The sequence below is a fragment of the Gigantopelta aegis genome, chromosome 8 (genome assembly GCF_016097555.1).
Source record: "Gigantopelta aegis isolate Gae_Host chromosome 8, Gae_host_genome, whole genome shotgun sequence".
Lineage (NCBI taxonomy): Eukaryota > Metazoa > Mollusca > Gastropoda > Neomphalida > Peltospiridae > Gigantopelta > Gigantopelta aegis.
In genome coordinates this window covers 76362383-76385569 of record NC_054706.1, presented here as the reverse complement: position 1 = coordinate 76385569, position 23187 = coordinate 76362383, and the positions used below count along the sequence as shown (strand labels likewise).

Here is a 23187-nt window from a genome sequence, read left to right as displayed (position 1 = left end):
TGCATTGCTGAATTGACCTCTACCATTGACTCAGTGTAGTAGGTATACATTGTCAAACTGACCATTGCCATCGACGAAATGTGTCAATATATTGTCTACCAGTGACGCAGTGTTGCTAGTACATTCTTATACTGAACTCTTCCAATGACTCCTATATCTCGTTCCAGCCAGTACTGCATAACTGGTGAAACAAAGGCCGTGGTATGTACTATCCTGTCTGTGGGATGGTGCATATAAAATATTGCTTGCTGCTAACCGAAATGAGTAGCCAATGAAGTGGCGATAGCGGGTTTTCTCTGTCAATATCTGTGTGGTCCTTAACCATATGTCCGACGCCATATAACCGTAAATAAAATGTGTTGAGTGGCGTCGTTAATTAAAACATTGCCTTCCTTTCTTCTAGTGACTCGGTATTACTTTTGTTTGTTACAGACGATGCTACCTATTTGGCTCAGCCTACCTCGGGTTCTCCCCTGCTCAACTGCCTGTTGAATCGTGCACGTACCAGGACTTCGATTCACTCCAAGTTAACATCACCATTGCGTTCACACAGAAAGGGTGTGTGCCAATAGTGGTGGGTTTGTTCGGAGGTATGATACCACATGATAGATATGATGGCGCTAAATTGGTATATGACAAAGTAGAAAGAAGGGAAAAGGAGTGTTAAGGACAGTACATGGTGAAATAAGCGTGTCTTAGATTGCAGTTTATTGGTAACTGTAGGTTACTGAACTCGTAAAGGGACATTCCTGACTTTAAAGCTAATAAAATAGACAGTAATATGGATTAGTAAACTCACCTGTAATACATTTGTGTAAAAAAATCAATGAAAAGTGCGAAATTGAAATACTTACATAGAACAATACTTTCGGGATTCCCAATGACACGATTATTTGAAATCCTCGCGGAAAGGTGAAGGTCAGAGGTCGCAGTGATGACGAGAACACAAATTTCCCACAATGCAATATTCAACATGGCTTCGGTGAGTACACGTTTTTGGGATGCAGTCGATTCGTCCACTGGACAATTTGTCCACGGACGATTCGTCCACTGAGGAACTCGAGACGATTCGTCCAGTACAAAAAATCAGTTCCGGACGATTAGTCCACTGGGTTTTTATTTCCCCAGTACATTTCCATGGGTGAAAGTTTTCCGGCATATGCCGGATTTTCCGATTTTTGTGGGTCTCTAAGGGTCGTTTTTCCAAATCGTGTAAATCCGTTGAGATTTTTATAGGAGGGTGGGTAGGGGTTATGACCCAACTTCTCCGATTGTTGATAGATGATTACTCCAATGTTCAACAAAAAGTTCGATTCTACAACCTAGTTTTAGCAATGATTCAATCCGAGAAAGTTCCCCGATCTAGCAGATGCACATTTCAGTAAGTGCGCGGTTGTTGTTGTTGTTGTTTTTGTTTTGTTGGTGGGTTTTTTTTTTTTGGGGGGGGGGGGGGGGGGGGGGGCGGGGTTACGGAGATCGCCGATCCTTTCGTTCGATTCCGACAAAACTGACTCAATGCGATCACCAGTCAACGGAAACACAAAATCGCAGTCCGTGAAACGAGATCCGGAAAGTTGAATCAAGTCGCGTCTAAAACAACACGCTTTGTTTGAATGACATTTGTTGTTTTGTTGAATTGTTTTTTAATGTACATTTAATTATATTGGAATTGAAGACAACGAGTTTTTATTTTATTTCGAGGTTATTAGGCATATGGGGATAACATGTGACGAGGGAGGGTACAGTGGATATAAAGTACGCCATTGAAGGAGAACATGACATGGGGGGGGGGGGGGGTAATAAAGTCTTCCGATGCGGAGGCTTGCATTACCTATTTACCACATCGTGACATGCGAAATAATGTAAGAGCGAGTGGACGAATCGTCAGTGGACGAATCGTCCGGGGCATGATAATGAATACAAACAGTTAATAAAAAATGGATATTAATGTTGAATTCTAACTCTATTTTACTTTTTTGGTTATAGTATACCACAAAATAATGTTAAGAAACGATTACAATGTCAAAGAAATAACTATTAATATGTCCAGTGGACGAACCGTATGGAAAGCACGTTTTTAATGTTATTTATTTTTTAATATTGACGTTTGGCATTGATTACCAACGACTTTCCATTTGTTTCCTACAAGTCAGTAGTATTACAAAAAAAAATTTCGTTAAACTAAGCGATACGAATGGACGCATTTTAAAAGAAACAAGTAGAAATGATGCCGATAACAATTCCAAGATTTCATAATAATGTTCTTTTTTTCCTTCATTTTTTTCAACTTCAACAACTTTTTGATCTTGTCTCTTTTCTAATGCCTTCGGCTTGGCAAGCCTTCTGATCGTTCTAGCATTTAGGGTTAGGGTCACTTGTACTTATAGCTATAGAGTCCTTTCGTACCATAGTCATTTCGTAGCTTGGTTCTTTCGTACCATAGTCATTTCGTACCTAATTTGGTCCTTTCGTACCATTGCAAAATTGAAAGTCATATCGTACCCAATCTAATTAGGTATATAAGATGCAAACACCACCTGCAACTGACTTTATAAATCATTAAATATTTAATTTTTTCCCTAAAAAAAGATCAAGTCATTTCGTACCATACATGGAAACAAATTTGTTGTTAATTTAAGGGCGTTTCTGATCAGCAAAAACAAAAAACATATTGTCATTGTGTATAAGTAATAAACATGAGCAATTGGCTGATTTGGTAATCGATAGGGTAGTCAATGTTTTCAGTGGTTTTTATTGTTTATTTCTTAAACAAATAAGATAATAAGTAATAATAAGTAATATTCGACCATTTCAGCTGGTAACTGAAAAAAATTGTTCATATTTATTTATTTATTATTATTAGCATATTTATTAATTTATGAATGTAAAAAATGCACACTTTGGTCAATTGGAGCCAATTTCAGAAAACATCGAAGTTGGCCGTTAGTAGTACATACCAAATACGGCTCTTGTCAGGTAAAATGGAAATAACAGTTGACAGGTGTTATGGTAAATCAATAACGATATGCTGCGCAATAATGTGTTTTGATTTTCAAACTGTCAACGTAAATTTAAAAAACAAAACAAAAAAACCCACTGCTTTTATGCTATGGTCGATTCGTTTTTTATATACTGGTATGAAATGACTATGGTATGGAAAGACTTCTCACAATGGTACGAAATAACTAAGGTACGAAATGACTTTTTACAGTTGTACGAAATGACTAGGGTACGAAATGACCAGGCAGCATAGTATTTACATGTGCTCTACGTCACAAAAAGGTCACGTGATGCGCTTCAAATGCATGACAAGTCGAAGGGAATCCGCCGTCTAAAAATAGACTTTATTTGACGGTTGAAGGGGAAAATAAATTGATACGTACGAAAAAATATTTGGCGAAAATGCATATTGAGCTACTACGAACATTTGGGGGACCAAAAACACATTGGATATACAGATATAGATATTCTGGACAAGGAAATGTAAGTAAATTGTCATTCTAACAATTAAAAAAGGTTTTATTAGCCGGAAACTTTATAGCATTGCAACAAAGTCAGGAATGTCCCTTTAACAATTGCAAACATTAGAAATTGGAAGAAAGAGTTTAATGGAGGTATGATACGACATTTGTCAGCACTACATTGGTATACAACAGAAGAGAATTAAAGGAACGAATAAGGGCTTCACGGGACCTTGATAAATAAGCATCTGTTAGATTTCAAATGTTTGATAATTGCATGTCACTTGTAACTGTTAACTATTGCAAGGAGGTTGAAACTGGAAGAAAGAAATGACTCAAAATACATTTCACATGACATATTATATCAAGTTCACCATAATGTTTTGTTTGGTATCCAAAGGAACCGGTTTCGGTGGTGTCGTGGTTAAGCATTCGGACATAATGCTGGTAGGTACTGGGTTCGCAACCCGGTACCGTCTCCCACCCAGAGCGAGTTTTAACAACTCAATGGGTAGATGTAAGACCACTACACCCTCTTTTATCTCACTAACCACTAACAACTAACCCCCTGTCCTAGACAGACATCCCAGACAGTTGAGGTGTGTGCTCAGGATAGCGTGCTTGAACCGTAATTGGATATAAGCACGAAAATAAACTGAAATGAAATGAATAGTATCCTATTCATCAGCACTAAATTTAGAGGCGCAGATCCTGGTTTCAACGGGTGAAAATGGACATTAGTTTAATTAATATACAAACCTGCAACACACATGGATAAGGTTATAACAGAGAGAAGCTAACATCTATGATGTTTACACAGGGATATACTGCCTAAAAATAACCAGAGCTTGTCTCGATAACTATTACTTCTCAGACGAACGTGTATTTTTAAAAGCAAATTATGAAAAATGCATTTTGGGATATTACAAAAGCTTGGAAGACAAGAGTCGCTTCAGGTGTACGAAAATTAATATTGTAAATAATAACGTATAAGTACTTCGAATTTAAATGACCAAACCGGCTTTATTAGTGAAAAATACGTCGTAGTGTTTAAAAACTAGGGTCTGTCACTTTAATAGTGAAAAAATACGTCGTAGTGTTTAAAAACTAGGGTCTGTCACTTTATTCGTGAAAAATACGTCGTAGTGTTTAAAAACTAGGGTCTGTCACTTTAATAGTGAAAAATACGTCGTAGTGTTTAAAAACTAGGGTCTGTCACTTTAACTAGACCAATATCGATCTACTGTTTGGTATCCAATTCATCAGCGCTGAATTTAACTAACACAATATCGATCTACTGTTTGGTATCCAGTTCATCAGCGCTGGATTTAACCAGCACAATATCGATCTACTGTGTGGTATCCAATTCATCAGCGCTGGATTTAACCAGCACAATATCGATCTACTGTTTGGTATCCAATTCATCAGCGCTGGATTTAACCAGCACAATATCGATCTACTGTGTGGTATCCAATTCAGCACTGGATTTAACCAGCACAATATCGATCTACTGTTTGGTATCCAATTCATCAGCACTGGATTTAACCAGCACAATATCGATCTACTGTTTCGTATCCAATTCATCAGCACTGAATTTAACTAGCACAATATTGATACCAGCATTGAATTTAACTAGCACATTATTGATACCAGCATTGAATTTAACTAGCACAATATTGATACCAGCATTGAATTTAACTAGCACATTATTGATACCAGCATTGAATTTAACTAGCACATTATTGATACCAGCATTGAATTTAACTAGCACATTATTGATACCAGCATTGAATTTAACTAGCACAATATTGATACCAGCATTGAATTTAACTAGGTCAATATTGATACCAGCATTGAATTTAACTAGCACATTATTGATACCAGCATTGAATTTAACTAGCACATTATTGATACCAGCATTGAATTTAACTAGCACAATATTGATACCAGCATTGAATTTAACTAGGTCAATATTGATACCAGCATTGAATTTAACTAGCACATTATTGATACCAGCATTGAATTTAACCAATATTGATACAGCATTGAATTTAACTAGCACATTATTGATACCAGCATTGAATTTAACTAGCACATTATTGATATATTTTCAGCTTACTTTGACAGCTGGTTTTTTTTTTTTGGATACGAGCCTGAAGTGAAAGACAAGTCGGTGTTCGATGTGCCACCTGGCTGCTAGTTGAGTACGTATTCAAAATGGAGAGACTGGTACTAATTATTTCACTGTGTGGCTGTGTTTTGCTGTGCGCTTTTAAAGTGAAAGAATGTACATTATTTGTATTCAAAATGGAGGAGTTTATATTCCTGCATTATTTATGCTATTTGTTAAAAAAACAGTTTGTTTTGTTTAATGACATCTTTGGAGCACATTGATTTATTAATCATCGTCAAATGAATGTCTAACATTGGGTAATTTTGACATATAGTCTAAGAAAGGAAACCCGCTACATTTATCCATTAGTAGCAAGGGATCTTTTATATGCACCATCCCATATATAGGATAGCACATACCACTGCCTTTGTTATACCAGTTGTGGCGCACTGGCTTGAGCGGGAAATAGCAACGGACCATCAAGTGAGCGCTTTACCACTTGGCTACATCCCGCCCAATTAGTTATGCTATTAGAAGGAAGGAAATGTTTTATTTAACGACGCACTCAACACATTTTATTTACGGTTATATGGCGTCAGACATATGGTTAAGGACCACACAGATACTGAGAGAGGAAACCCGCTGTCGCCACTTCATGGGCTACTCTTTTTCGATTAGCAGCAAGGGGTCTTTTATAAGCACCATCCCACAGACAGGATAGTACATACCACTGCCTTTGTTACACCAGTTGTGGAGCACTGGCTGTAACGAGAAATAGTCCAATGTGTCCACCGACGGGGATCGATCCTAGACCGACCGCACATCAAGCGAACGCTTTACCACTGGGCCCATTTAGTTATGTTACCGTAACAGTCCAACTATAGGTTTTCAAATTTTATTTTAGCAATGCCTCAAGATATTGAACTGTGAGTTTGTGTATTGTTTTATCATGTTCTGTTACAAATCAAGTTTGACTTTCATGGTAATTGTCCTATTTTTGACAGAAATATTGCCCTTAAATTTAGAATATATGATTTTTGTTCCTTTTAGGGAACATATTATATTACTTTAGCAGTACTCTCAGAATGCTTGATGTTAATTAAAGTAGTTGAAAATAAGCAATGTAAAGTAAACACGAAAATAGCCGTAAATATCAACCGGATATCACGGTGGTGGAGTTGGGGTCGATCCTACTACCCAGCGCTCTAGCACTAAGACAAGTTTCAACCCCTCTCCTTATCATATTGTATTAAAATTTAATATCTAACGGTTCAAGGCCTATATTGCACGTATTATTTATGGAAAATAGTATAATAATGTCGTAATCCAACATCTACCCACGTATAAATTCTTCCCCAGCAGACTCCCAGTGTCGCCGTTTATTAATTACATATATACTACTGTATTCCAAGTCGTATTTAGAGAAACAACGATGATGCAATCCAAGATCGCCCTGAGATAAAACTAAAATAGAGGTGTCGGGTTCTCATCTCATATATCTAATATTTTATTTTTCAGAAACATACCCAGCAGATGAGATTTAGTCTACCTTGACCCATATTGTTTTCTGAATCGTCTTAGTACCTACGAGTGAAGAGACATTTCAACACTCTAATTTGTAACTTGGCACATTAATTAATTAATGTGGAACAGCATACTAAATAAACATAATTTTTTTCAAGATGCAAGTGTTGTTTGTTATCGCTCCGTCTAGTAGTACGGGGAGGCTACGTCTAGTGGTACGGGGAGGCTCCGTCTAGTGGTACGGGGAGGCTCCGTCTATGTCTAGTGGTACGGGGAGGCTCCGTCTAGTGGTACGGGGAGGCTCCGTCTAGTGGTACGGGGAGGCTATGTCTAGTGGTACGGGGAGGTTCCGTCTGGTAGTACGGGGAGGCTATGTCTAGTGGTACGGGGAGGCTCCGTCTGGTGGTACGGGGAGGCTATGTCTGGTGGTACGGGGAGGCTCCGTCTGGTGGTACAGGGAGGCTCCGTCTGGTGGTACGGGGAGGCTGTCTAGTGGTACGGGGAGGCTCCGTCTAGTGGTATGGGGAGGCTATGTCTAGTGGTACGGGGAGGCTCCGTCTGGTAGTACGGGGAGGCTCCGTCTAGTGGTATGGGGAGGCTCCGTCTGGTAGTACGGGGAGGCTCCGTCTAGTGGTACGGGGAGGCTATGTCTAGTGGTACGGGGAGGCTCCGTCTAGTGGTACGGGGAGGCTCCGTCTGGTAGTACGGGGAGGCTCCGTCTAGTGGTACGGGGAGGCTATGTCTAGTGGTACGGGGAGGCTCCGTCTAGTGGTACGGGGAGGCTATGTCTAGTGGTACGGGGAGGCTATGTCTAGTGGTACGGGGAGGCTCCGTCTGGTAGTACGGGGAGGCTCCGTCTAGTGGTACGGGGAGGCTATGTCTAGTGGTACGGGGAGGCTCCGTCTGGTAGTACGAGGAGGCTATGTCTAGTGGTACGGGGAGGCTCCGTCTGGTGGTACAGGGAGGCTCCGTCTGGTGGTACGGGGAGGCTGTCTAGTGGTACGGGGAGGCTCCGTCTAGTGGTATGGGGAGGCTATGTCTAGTGGTACGGGGAGGCTCCGTCTGGTAGTACGGGGAGGCTCCGTCTAGTGGTATGGGGAGGCTCCGTCTGGTAGTACGGGGAGGCTCCGTCTAGTGGTACGGGGAGGCTATGTCTAGTGGTACGGGGAGGCTCCGTCTAGTGGTACGGGGAGGCTCCGTCTGGTAGTACGGGGAGGCTCCGTCTGGTAGTACGGGGAGGCTCCGTCTAGTGGTACGGGGAGGCTATGTCTAGTGGTACGGGGAGGCTCCGTCTAGTGGTACGGGGAGGCTATGTCTAGTGGTACGGGGAGGCTATGTCTAGTGGTACGGGGAGGCTCCGTCTGGTAGTACGGGGAGGCTCCGTCTAGTGGTACGGGGAGGCTATGTCTAGTGGTACGGGGAGGCTCCGTCTGGTAGTACGAGGAGGCTATGTCTAGTGGTACGGGGAGGCTCCGTCTGGTAGTACGGGGAGGCTCCGTCTAGTGGTACGGGGAGGCTCCGTCTAGTGGTACGGGGAGGCTCCGTCTAGTGGTACGGGGAGGCTATGTCTAGTGGTACGGGGAAGCTCCGTCTAGTGGTACGGGGAGGCTATGTCTAGTGGTACGGGGAGGCTCCGTCTAGTGGTACGGGGAGGCTATGTCTAGTGGTACGGGAAGGCTATGTCTAGTGGTACGGGGAGGCTATGTCTAGTGGTACGGGGAGTCTAGTGGTACAGGGAGGCTCCGTCTAGTGGTACAGGGAGGCTCCGTCTAGTGGTACAGGGAGGCTATGTCTAGTAGTACGGGGAGGCTCCGTCTAGTGGTACGGGGAGGCTACGGTCTAAACTGGAATTAATTTTTGAGGGAAGGAATATTTGTTTAACAACACATCAGCACATTTTAAACCATTTGATGTTTTACATGGGGCGGGACGTAGCCTAGTGATACAGCACTCGCGTGATACAGCACTCGCGTAATACACGGCTAGTCTGACCAATCTCTGTTGATCAATATCGATACATAAAAACAAACCCACCTAAAATTCAAAAGATTCTGCAAAGGTATCACTGGTAAGTATACGAACATTTCGAGTAAAAATCAACATCTCGTGGAAACTTCAAGATAAGTTCAGTGTGGAATTGAAACGATTCTATCACATTTCGTCTTCCAAATATATATCACCTCGTCGGTCCAAGACGATTACGCTTCACCAAATGATTACACTAACCGTGCTCACACTGAGATGGAGGATCCTTCTTCAGAATAACTGAATGTGTCAAGTATGCTAGACCGATACAAGCACGATAAAAGACCATTTCATTCTCCCTGCACCATTTTCAAGAGGACTGCCACTCCCAGGACTGGCATGATAGAAGCTTGTTCGCAACCACATAGTGCCAATGATCTTGCCAAGTTAAACAGATATATTGGTTATTAGCATCCGTTTGAGATCAGTGTGAGGCAAATCCAAAGCAGAATTGGAAGCTGTATCTGCCTTTTTATTACCCTTATGACTGTGCGACTGGGAACCCAATAGAATACAATATCTTTATTGGCAATAGATAAAAAGAGATTCGTATCAACATCCCAGTCAAGGGATGTTCCAGCTTCATATTTTGTAAAGCTTTGAGACACGAAAGAGAGTCCGTAAAAATAATATATTTGAATATACCACAGAATCGTTAATTTGTTCTAGATTTTCAATGATTGCCCAAGTTTCCGCACTAAAACAAGATGCCGAATCCGGCAATCTCATAGAAATGATTGCATCTGATGGAATAACTGTAGCACAAGCCACAGAATGCCCATCCCGTGATTCGTTCATATGAACAGGAATATAATCACGACATCTCTCATTAATTTCCTTGAAGTGCTGTTTATAATTATAACTGGATCCTTTTTCAGATGGGCAAGATCAAATACAATTTTGGATGGTTTGATACACCAAAGTGGCAAAATTAAATATGACTGTAAATCAAGAAGGTCTGTTAAATCAATGTCGAAAGTTGATTTGCGTGACGGGTGGTAAAGCGTTCGCTTGATGCGCGGTCGACCTGCCCATTTGGCTATTTGTCGTTCCAGCCAGTGCACCACGACTGCTATATCAAATACGTGCTATCCTGTCTGTGGGATGGTGCTTATAAAAGATCCTTTGTTACTAATGAAAAAATGTAATGGTTTTTCTCTAAGACTACATGTCAAAATTACCAAATGTTTGACGTCAAATTGCCGATGATTAATAAATCAATGTGCTCTAGTGGAGTCGTTAAACAAAATAAACTTCTAACTTTCAACTCCACTCTCACATCCCAATTAAAAAAATTCTACATCGGGCCCGGACTCCTCTCATTTCAACTTATTTTCGTGCTTATATCCAGTTAAGGTTCAAACACGCTGTCTTGGGCACACACTTCAGCTATCTGGACAATGGGTTAGTTGTTAGTGGTTAGTGAGAGAGAAGAGTGTGTAGTGTTCTTACACCCAGTGGCGTATCGTGGGTTGCCAGCGCTCGGGGCAAGGCAAGTATTGCGCCCCCTAACCAGTGGACCGTTAGCACTCCTCGAGTCCCTTCCACCAGTCCAGAATTTTGCGCCCGCACGCTACGTCACTGCTTACAACTACCCATCGAGTCATTAAAACTCGCTCTGAGTGGGAGCTGGTACCGGGCTGCGAACCCAGTATCTACCAGCCTTATGTCCGGTGATTTAACCACGACGCCACCGAGGCAGGTGGACTCCTCTCAACTCATCTGTCAAACAGCGAGTAACTGTTTGCATTTAGCAAATATTCATACATGAGTTATCTCCCGTTAACCATATCGCGGGAATTTTGTTCGGAGTGATGGAAACGTTTGTCTCTTCGCCCAAGTCGGAAAAGTGGACAGCAGTATATTTTCTGTACGATAAAGTTTTAAAAGCCAAGAGCGCTAAACTACGGGGATCTAACACAAAAGAACTGCTTTCTTTGGATACATGGCAAGTTATGTTTAAAAATATTATTAATAGTAAATTCCTCATTTCAATATTGGTGCACCACATTAAGGTTGCACTAGAACAAATCAGTTCTATTTGCCCATAATGTTAACGTAATAAAACTGACGTTAAGTGTGTCAGTTATTACTTATAAGTACACGACGCTATTACACATATTAAAGTGTGCCAGCTTACAAATAATCTAATTTAAAAGGGTTAAATTCATGTCACATGAATACGACATTTAAGAAATGTAAAGGGACAGTCCTGCATTTTCTGGCATTGTAAAATGTTTCTAACGGAGCGTTTTAAGAACTAAAATTACACACTAAATATTTTTCTTGTTTAGAATATTAGTCTGTATATTCAATATGTTTGTGGTCGCTCTAATATTTGCAATAGCTAAAACTTCATTATAATTCATATGTTTGTTTTTTGTACGAACGAAATTATTAAAAAGTAAAATTGTCTTAGCTTCTAGAAACATTCATGCTTTCAGAAACACTTGTTATATATACACATATATTACTATGATGTCAAACAGTTTCTCCAACCAGTTAAACTTAAAAGGCGAGTCATGCTCCCACGGAAAATATATTAAAAACTATTCCTTTGAGCGGGGATGGTGGGGTGGGGGTGTTTCAAATCCCCAATCCCCATGCACACGCGCCTGTTAAAGTGACAGTCTCAGTGGTGTATAATGAAAATATATGTATACATTTTTCTTGTTAATGAAAAGGTTACATGTCCAGCAAGCATTATAAATTTATATTATTGCACAATCCAATATGGCTGACCAACAGGGTAACACGTGACTTCACAGTTTGAATTAAAAGTTGTGTTTTGTTTAACAAAACCACTAGAGTACATTGATTTAGTAATCATCGGCTATTGGATGTCAAACATTTGGTAATTTGACCAATAGTCTTGGAGAGAAAACCCGCTATATTTTCCCATTAGTAGCAAGGGATCGTTTACATGCACCATACCACAGACAGTATAGCACATGCCACGGTCTTTGATATACCAGTCGTGGTGCAGTGTTGGAACGAGAAACAACCCAATGGAGTTAAGTTGCATATCCATATTGACAAAGCTGCTACTTTAAGGGATCATATATGCGATGAAGATTTTGTTATACATGTACTTTATATTTGTTTTACCAGTATAATGATACTCGGGGAAACCACTGTGTACGCCCACTTGCAGCACATTACACTTTTAATATTCATAAGCTATATGATATCAATTATATGCAGCTTTTATAACACACACATATATGTAATAAATGACACTTGCAATTTTGAGAAAGAACCTTTAATGATTAATACAATAATGCCAAAAACGTCAAAATCTGAAAAATTGACCAATACTAGCATTTGGATCGACAGTAGTTATCAATTGGCAATGTTAATGTATTGTGACTTGTCAATGCTTTGCAAAATATTGATTTTAAATTAAGTATGTATGTATGTGTGTTTTCCGTTCATTGTAAGTTGTTAATAGTTTGTTTACCGTTGTTTCATCATTTCCGCTGAACGAACCACGGGCAGATATTGGCTGCCCAATGCTAGATGAGCAGTTCTACAGATAGTAGGCCTACTTGGATTCCACCGAGTAGTGTTGGGAATCGCTTGGAATTCATCATTGATTATCGGCTATAATCGGTTGGCAACAACCGATCAACTTTCGATTACACAGTCGGTTAGAATTATAGAAACATCAGAAGGATTGGAGTTGTAAAGATCACACCTACTTTCGTGTCCATGGGAAGCTAAACCCTAAAATGGGGGAAGGGACGTAGGCCAGTGGAAAAGCGAAGGCCTCATGCGCGATTGGTCTAGGGTCGTACCCCGTCGGTGGACCCATTGGGTTATTTCTTGTTCCAGCCAGGGCACCACGACTGGTATATCAAAGGCCGTGGTATGTGCTATCTTGTCTGTGGAATGGTGCATACAAAAGATCCCTTGTACTAATGTAGCGGGTTTTCTCTCTATGACCATATGTTTGACATCCAGTAGCCGATGATTAATAAATCTAGTGGTGGCGTTAAACAAAACAAACTAAATCCTAAAATATTTAATTTTACCCTTAATAACTATTTAATTTCGTTTTCTTTATGTACACAGGAACACAAACAGAAACTCCAGCAGTTACATCAATTCCGTCTTCTAAACTGGTGGGACAATTCTAGTTAACATTCCCCCACACAATCGATTATGGACTTTTATAATCGATCATCACATCGGTAGAGACTAGGTGAATGACTGAAAGTACAAATGAAGGAATGAATGAATGAATGTTTAACGACACCCCAGCACGAAAAATACATCGGCTATTGGGTGTCAAACTATGGTAATGCAAACAAATAAAGTGATGATCAACATCAATATAAAAATTCAAGATTTAAATAAAAACAATGTAAAGAACTGTGCAAAAATACAAATATCACAGACAGATACTGACTTTTACTCAAAATATCAATTGCATCTCCAAGAAAACAAGGGGATCTGTGCTGTATTGGCCACTCTCAAAGAGAATGTTACACCCCTGCACCACGGTGAGGTTACAGCACGCGCAGGGGACTGACTGAAAGTACGGCCCTCAAAGAAAAATACCCCACTCACACCACTCAACCCCCACCCCCACCACGCCACTCCAACTACGCCACCACCACCACTCCACCCCAAATATACCACCCCCACCACGCCGCCCCAGCAGTCCACCCCAACTACGCCACCACCACAACCAAAACATAAAATTTACAAAATATTTGACATCCAACAACCGATGATTAATAAATCAATGTGCTCTAGTGGTATCATTAAACAAAATAAACGTTACTTTACAAGACCCCAGAAGTCCCGCCTTACATAGATCTCTGCGGAAGTTCATGACACGCCATGACTATTGCAGTTTTTTAGAAAATGTCGCCCATTTCAGGTTTCAACGGGAGCTTCCATCGTCGATTGCTGAGAGAACAGACAAACACATCACACATACAGAACTTACCAAGCTGATGAAATGGAAACTGATGGTATATAAAAATATGATTAAAAACAAAACCCAACTAAAACCAAGATCCCCAAACAAAAAAACAACAACACCACAGTAAACACCCGAATACCCCCAAAAATCCAACACACAAGAAACCCACACGCCCCCCCCCCCAAAAAAAAAACAACAACACCCCAACCCATCCCACAACAATCCAACAACAAACAAGAACAAGACAAAGGAAATAACAACAACAAAAAAAACCCTCCTAAAAAATCGCAAACAAATAAAATAAAACAGCAACAACAAAGAAAGAAATAAACAAAAAATATGCGATGTTATATAAGCCATATTAGCCACCATTAGGTAGTTCATAGTTAGGAAGCTGCATTCCTCACCTGAACTTACACTGTAAGAAAACGTTCTCCATTAAATGTGGACACTGTTCTTTATTAATATATCAAGACAATTTTTATATACTGTGCCTATACTCATGGTTTTATTTCTCAAATTTGATCCCCCGAGGTGGTTCGATCCTGCGATGCAAGCACCTTAGACGAGCACTCAACCGACTGAGCTAAATCCCGCCCCCACATTTAATAACGATCATGATATAGCACTTTAGATATCAGGTAAAATGTTTTTCATGAGTACCTGTAACATGTACATTCCTTTTATTAATAATGTCATCCGTCTATATGACACTATTTACGGTCATATTTACACTGTATATACATAGTATTGTTTGGTACTGTTCCATAGTCGCCTTTTATGCATATCTGAAATGATTTCGTGTATTCGTGTATATCTCACGCGTTGTGGTGTCCAGATATACTGAATATTCCTTTTCAACTCTTATCATATGGTGTGATACATTATTTAATTTAATACGTGCTTGGTGTCGTTGTTGTGGTACCTGGGGATGTCAGCGGTGTTTCTGAATCCTTTGATTATTATTAGAAGATATTATATTGTCTCTGTTTTTATTGGAATGTCCATAAACTGAAAGCCACGAACGTCAACAGAGGGTTGTTCTACCAAGTGATGTGTGATGGATGCTAAAGTCGATCCCCCTGGAGCCGTTTGATTTTCCCCGGTCCCAACCAAAAGGCATGTTTTGTTTTGTCTGTAGAAAAGTGCCTATAAAACTCGCCGTTTTACTGATCATTCAGTGGTCAACATTCCAACATTTGCCGTTATTCCTGTAGCAAATTAATATTTAATCTACTCAGTTCGATTTAATTCGCTACAATTCAAACGACAACAACCCCGCCAACCCCCTAAAACCCAAACAAACAACAACAAAAAACCCACCCCAACAAAACAACAATAACCAAAAAAAAACAAAAAAAACAAACAATCCCCACATTAAAGTAAATTTAATAATTTTCTTTTAATCATTTTTTATTTTCATAAATCTTAGTCATACATATTTACTTTCAAATTAATAGGTCTCTCTCTCCTTCACTCACTCTTTCCCTCCCTCCCTTTCCCATTCAATTGATTTTTTCCCCGTTACAACAAGTGCATTACAACTGGTTAAAGACTGGTGTGTGCTGTCCTGTCTGTGGGAAAGTGCATATAAAAGATCCCTTACTGGTAATGAAACACTGTGGCATGTTTCGTCAAATAACGTGTCAGAATTACCAAATGGTTGACATCCAATAGCCGATGATTAATTAATCAATGTGCTCTAGTGGTGTCGTTAAACAAAATCAACTTTTAACTGTTATTGTCAAAACCATTTTCCTTTGAGTAATAACTAAAATCAGTACTTTTAAGTATTACATGTAGGCCTACTATCATTATTTTTATTTATTATTTTATTTTTAATGAAACATGTTTGGGAGGCGTAGACCTAATGGTCGTACCTGGACTAAAATAAGTGGGATAGCAGTACTAAAATAATTAAGGCACAACAGTAGAGGCTTTTTTTCAAAGAAAAAAGACACTTTCAATCCAAAATGGCACGTTTTGGTATTTTCTATCGCTAAACTGCCCCCCCCCCCCCCCCAACCTACCCTTGCACGCCCACTAGATACGGTCCAGTGGCCCGTTCAACAAAACGATCTAAGCGCTAAGATCACCTTAAGTGCATTAGCTTATTGTGCATTTAAGTTGACCTTAGCGCTAAGATCGCATTGTGAAACGGGGTCCTGGACCTAATATCGGTGACTGTTTCTTCTGTAGCGCGGAAAGTTTCGACCACGTCTGCAACAGCTGGTGGAGACGAACTCGACAGATGACGTCATTGAGGCAAGCAAGGAAGCGTTCCAGTCTCTTCCAGATCTGTCGTCTGCTGTCAAACGCCTAACAGTTCTGAAAGCTGTCGGGCCTGCAACTGCCTCAGGTTTTAATAAAAATGAATGAATGCATAATTAATTAGTGAATATCCTTAACATGGTTATGGATAGGTGCGTGCACATATCCTTCATATAATTAAGCTCTCGAATGTTCTAAAAGGACAGCTAAGTACTATGTTAATTATGAAGAAACATTAGTGCAGTGCTGATGTCCAAAGTGTCATGTTGATTAATATAAAAGACATTGTGTGTTAAATTTTACAACAATAAAAACATGAAAAAAGAGACTAAACCCCAATAATGATAAACAGATTTTGGTTAAGAGTCGATGGGGAGGGGATTAACTATTAGATCCAAAGATGACTGTCACATCTTCTTTCCATGGAAACTGTTTTCTTTTTCAATTAAATTATTAATTAATATTAATTTCATTGGTTATTTCAGCTGTGTTGGCTGCGGGAGCGCCCGCGCATGCTCCGTTCATGGCTGATGAGGCTATGTTGGCGTTACCAGGGTTCCAGCCGTTGCAGTACACACTTCCAGCTTATATCCGATTTGCTGAACAGGTCAGCATTATCTCAAAACGTTTGGCAGAACAGGGTAAGTTCAGACACGTTGTTTGTTGAATATTGTACCACCAAAACAGTTTTATTAATGAATTATCAAATTTGTCGGTACATTCATTATATCTTATTTTCGTACGCTGTCCTTGGCACACATCTCGACTATCTGGGTTGAGTGTCAGTGTGAGTGAGAGACAAATCGGTATAGCAGCGCACAATATTTCACGCGAACCGCCGTTCTGTTCGCGTGTCGGTTACGCAAAATTAAATTTACGCGAACCGCAAATCGATTACGTCGTGACCTGTAGACGTTCAGAAATTAAAACTTGCAGACTTCACGATTACAGTAAGTTTATTCATGCAGACATACTACTAGTATTCCGACAAATGTTTTAGACTGATTTTTAGATACTTGAAGTGCAGCAAACCTGTAGCCAACGGTATATTGCAACGGTTGTAACTTGTGACCGAAGACTCGGTATAGAGTCGAGCTAAAAGTTTTAAAGAAATGTGCACGGATCGCTAAGGCGCCTAAATTATCTGCTGCTATTCTATCTCTAAAGGAATATATGTAGACATAATATTGGATTGCCTATAATTTTACAAAGGTTGAAAACGGTTTTAACGTAAACAAAAATGCAAAAATGTCACAAAAGCTGAAAAATACTAACATCGCATAATGAGCTTTAAATAACAAACATTAGGAACGTCACTGTAGTATAGAAGTACCAACGATAAAGTGAAAGTAGCATCGCCACCGCAAAGTATCGGTGTCAAATTGTGGTCTTTCTTTTTATGTTATTATAAGATTTATTTTTATTAATCTAATCATGCACCAATGAGTACCTGTTTTATAGTTCAGAGGAACTGGACATTTGTTGCTTGGTTGTTGTTTTTTTTTGTTTTTTTTTTAATCTGCTGTATACTAAATTTTACATATGTTATATCAGTGACAAATGGTAGCCTTTATTTGTTATTTATAAAAGAAAATTATTAGTCTAATCATACACCAGGGAATGGGAATTTTTCCTCCAAATGTATCTATTTTGTTTCAGTACTGGGCTGATATTTAGTCCTTTTACAATAGTGTTAACTTCCGCAAACTGCACAGAGGTTCTAGAATACGGTGGCCCGATGTCCGAGGACAGTGGTTTTTAGATTCGGGCAACTAAAAATTACTTTTTGCGATCCCGATGGCAAGTGGTGAATAATAATAATAATAATAATAATAATAATAATAAAAAATCTACAACGCTACGATCGTACGAAAACAAAAGAAACATCTACAAGTCACTTCTTTCGATTTGCAAGCATTAAAGAAACTGTTTTATAAAACGTTTTCTTTTGTATTTTGTTTTAACTTTATGTTTGAGCTAAAAATTATGTATTTAAAATATAATTTCAACGTAACTTTGAGGTAACCGATCAGGTAATCCACAGGTTACGCAAATATAATTCACGTAACCGAAAAATTGGTTACCTAGGTAAAAACCACGTGAACCGACTTCGGTTACCTCAGATTTCGAAATATTGTCCCCTGTATAGTGGTCACACACTTGCCCATTGGAGTCATCAATTCCAGTATATCACCATGGCTGGGCAAATGGTGGTACAAGGGAGATCCAAACGAAACGGTGTAATTAGGTTTATTTTCAAATCACCCACTATAATACAACATGACCCATGTTAAACGTACTGTTGACTGCCGTGTACAGATATTGAAAATGTTCATAGACAAGGCTAGATATAGATTTGTGGAATCAATAACTATTTTATCAAATGTCCATTCGACTCTGCATTGAGTAGGGATACGGTTTTGATGATGGATAACGGTTTTGTCAGATTTGTAGTTCAGGTCAGATTAATATAAGCAACATCTTGTTAGAGATTACCGCACCATTCCATCAAGTTATTTACAATAATACACTGAATGTTTTAGGTCAATCTAACCATAGTATTATGTTAAGACATCAACCAGCCGCAGTCCTGAATGTACTGGGGTGTCTGGAAAGAAATATTAATTTCCTGTCGTTATCAGTGTTTCTGTTAGTTATAAAATAATTGTGTATGGCGCTATGGAATTGAATACAACCACAGTCAACAGGGTAAGCGTGTGTGTGTGTGTGTGTGGGGGGGGGGGGGGGGGGGGGCTCCTCCAGAAAGAAAATGGGTTGAGTTTAGGGTTAGGATTGAGAAAATCATACAGTAATGATAGAGTAATTAATTTGGTCAAAATGTTAACTTTAGAAAACGTCTGCAAAACAGTTTGGGTATTGCGCCATACCCACGTTACCCTCTGGCAGAAACTGGTTACGCTGTTATTTTCAGACCCTCAGTTCCGCTGGACGCCGCACAAGGTTGAGCTGACACTGTGGACGTATCACGTGGGACAGACTTTATGCCCGGACCTGTTTGGAGACTCTCTCTCCTCTCCACTCAACTCTCGGACATCAGATGCATGTTGTGACGAACCTGTGGTTAAGAAGAAAAAGATCTAATGAAGACCAGCGGATCAATCTATTTTATATGTTTATAAGATGTAACCTCTTGATCAGTAAAAATAACTATATTTGTATTTGGTTTGGTTTTATGTTCATTCATTTCATTTCAACTTATTTCGTGCTTATATCCAATTAAGATTCAAGCACATGGGCACACACACCTCAGCTATCTGGGCTGTCTGTCCAGGACAGTGGGTTAGTTGTTAGTGAGAGAAGGTGTAGAGTTATTACACTTACCCGTCGAGTCATTAAAACTCGCTCTGGGTGGGAGCGGTACCGGACTGCGAACCCTGTACCTACCAGCCTTATATCCACAGTCCGATGTCTTAACCACGACAGCACCGAGGCCCGTTTTATGGCATCGGTCTCAATGGTGTAGTTATTAAACCATCGGACATAAATCTGAACGACAAAACCGTTATAATGAATGAACAAATGTTTTACGACACCCCAGCACGAAAAATGCATCGTCTATTGGGAGTCAAAACTAAGGTAAAGACCGCCAAGACCATATCTCTGCACAATGCAGTGGGATGGGCATTCGGCAAAATAGTGGTTGATAACATGAATATCTGTCTTTGTGCCTCGTCTATAAGAGGACTGCCACTCCCTTACTGGACAATGATCCTTTGTGCACCGCCACAAAGAGGACCGCCACTCTCAGTCTAGTTTACTGGATCAGAACTAGCGCAGGACAGAGCTCATTGGAATACATATAGCTGTGATGACATGCACTCATGAATCATTGTCAAAACAGTGATGATAATATTTGGTGTTCGTGAAAGGTGAGAATTAGAGGTGTGCGGTATTACCGGTATACCGGTATTTGTTTCTGTCGTGGTACGTACCGGTACGTTGTTTACTGTACCGGTATACTTCGGGACTTTCCGTGGACGATAACTTTACGGAAATTTCCGAGAAATAAATTATCAGTGTCATGAAACAAAATACATAATTTCGAGAAATTATTTAAAAAGCATCCAATGTTAATGATTGTTTGTGTTCCATTAACACATCTTTGAAAAAATAACGGAATTTCCCAAAGTATCTTAGAATCTAAAAACGTTGCCAATAATAAAAACATGGTAGATGACGAGTTTGTTGTTCGCAACACACGTGCGATATTGGACATTTACAGGGCTCGCCCTGTTGTTCGTCAATGTCGCAAATTACGAAAAATAATAAAAATTGGCAATAGAATTTTTGATTTGGTGAAAAAAATGGAGAAAGTTTTTTAATGTTGATTTTTAGTCACCAAACATACTTTCAACCAATTTTGTTCGACAGATATGCCTCGCGGTATGCATAAGCGCCATTAGCATGTCCGGGTGACCAGTCTACTATTCAATATTGAACTGCTTCTCGTAAAGCTACAAAATGCGATCAAATAATATGAAATACTGCGCAAAACAAGGTGCACCTTTTATTTGTCACGTTTCTAGCGTTTTGTCATATCAAATATTGTTGTAAAATCTAGGTCACATGGTTGAGTTCATTTTACTGAAGTGAGTGCGTTGATAAGGATTGCATAGTTTCTCACATATATACAATCATTATTAGTAAAAAAAAAAAAAAAGTTTACAGATTTAATTTTAAACATATTTAGTGGGGGGAATTATAATTTATTGATGCTATGTCTACTGGTATAATATTAGCATCGATATGATACATCCCTCCGCCCCTGTCAGAGAAACATACAAAAGTCTCAGATCACGTTGCAATGAATTTATGAAACTGAAAGAGCTCTTTTCCAGTTGTGAAAGTCTGAAAGACAGTCACACGCCAGTGTTTTGAGACCAATAACATATAATGACGTTTTCTTTATCTTTGTTTTGGGTGACTGGCTATAATCTTGAGTTGGATACGAACACAATTATAAACAGTATTCAGTTTAAAACATACATATTATAAGTTAGCAGGAGGGGAGTTACGTACTTAACCCCCCCCCCCCCCCCCCCACACACACACACTATTTGGCTATTTTGTTTGTAAATTGTTTTTCTTCTATAAACATGAATTCATTACTAAAGAGATTAAACATACAGGCCCATAGCACGATATCTGGAGGATTGGGGACGTATGCAGAGCCTCTAGTGGGGTGGCACAGGTTACATTTTTTTTTATCTTTATATAGAGCAGAACAAAAACATTGGCTACTGAATATCAAACGTTTGGTAATTTTGATATATAGTCTTAGAGAGGAAACCCACTACATTTTCTCATTAGTAGCACATACCACGAACTTTGCTATTCCAGTCGTGGTGCACATACGTGAATGAGAAATAGCCCAATGGGCCCACCGACTGGAATCGATCCTAGACCTACCACGCGTCCGACCGAGTGTTTTACCACTGGGCTACGACCCGTCCTAGACATCAGGGGCTATTCAAATACTACGTAACGCTGGAGGGGTGGGTGTGTACGTTTTGTTGCCTTACAGGTAGTGGGTGAGTGTACTGAACAGCGTTACGTAAAACACTATTTTTTATCACTAAATTGATGTTAAGACGATTTAACTTGAACTAACTTAAACAATACGAGTAATACACTGTAGCAAATTGAAAACATAAAGGGACCTGTTTGCCTGGGTCATCAACTGAAATAAAAGTAGCTATATAAAAGTTACTGGTAGTTAATAGCTACTGGTATAATTAAAATGGTGATAATAGAATACATTCGTTTAAACTTTGTAATTTTCATTATTTTTCCAGTTCAATTGAACTACAGAATTTATTTATGTTATGTTTATTTCATTTACATTACAAGGTCTTAATATACAACAAGGCTCTACAACTATGTTCTACCTATAAGTATTAGCTGTTCTCTAAATGAAATGTTTAATCCTGCTTAATGGTGTTACTCAACTTTAGAGGGAAATAGAGTGTAAACTGAATCAGTCAAAATCTCTACTGGTAGGTATTTCATTGTAGTATGTCATATTTGTTTGGCCCCTAAGTTTAAAGGTACATAGATGACATTGTATGTTGAGCAATTATTGTATCACTGATTCGCAGTGATTAGTATGATGTCATTACTAATTTGGTATACCGTGGTATACCGTGGTACATTACAAAAAATCGCAGTATACCGTGGTACGTTTTGTTTCGCGGTACCCAACCCTAGTGAGAATATCCTGCCCCACCAGTGGAACCCATAATGAGTACTGCCACCACAGCTGTAATGTCCGTCACTTCGTCACTTCATCTAAAACCCCTGCGCGTGCTGTAACCTCATCTTGGTGCAGGGGTGTAACATTCTCTTTGAGAATGGCCAATACAGCACAAATCCCCTTATTTTCTTCGAGATACATTTGAAATTTTGAGTAAAAGTCAGTATCTATCTGTGATATTTGTATTTTTGCACAGTTCTTTACACTGTTTTTATTTAAATCTTGAATTTTTATATTGATGTTGATCATCACTTTATTTGTTTGCATTACCATAGTTTGACACCCAATAGCCGATGTGTTTTTCGTGCTGGGGTGTCGTTAAACATTCATTCATTCATTCATCTAAAACGACGAAGACGTAAATATGCAACAGTTTAACCAAAGAGATGGAAACAAGTATGTACAATTTAAAAATATAGAATAACATCAGTCATCATTTTGGTCAGTAATACATCGTATTTAGTAGATATAGCCTCCAAATGTCCACCATAAAACGTTTTGAATGCCCTCAGGAGTTCCTGAATATCATAACCCTGATGGAACAACTTCTGTGCCAGAATGATAAGGTGTTGTTTGAAATCTGCAT

The 23187-nt window shown here is 39.4% G+C and overlaps 1 protein-coding gene and 1 long non-coding RNA gene across 2 annotated transcripts; both read left to right on the top strand.

The window, feature by feature from the left end:
- Window positions 1-543: 543 nt before the first annotated feature.
- LOC121378561 lies at window positions 544-7229 on the top strand. The gene is made up of 3 exons (XR_005958745.1): window positions 544-590; window positions 5576-5665; window positions 7093-7229. It is a non-coding gene; the product is annotated as an uncharacterized LOC121378561 (long non-coding RNA).
- Window positions 7230-10912: 3683 nt separating this feature from the next.
- LOC121379279 lies at window positions 10913-19496 on the top strand. Its single transcript, XM_041507816.1, has 5 exons — window positions 10913-11071; window positions 14012-14105; window positions 16256-16415; window positions 16813-16968; window positions 19260-19496. Exons 1-5 carry the CDS (start codon window positions 10938-10940, stop codon window positions 19427-19429), a joined length of 714 nt encoding a protein of 237 aa, XP_041363750.1. The 5' UTR covers window positions 10913-10937; the 3' UTR covers window positions 19430-19496.
- Window positions 19497-23187: the final 3691 nt, after the last annotated feature.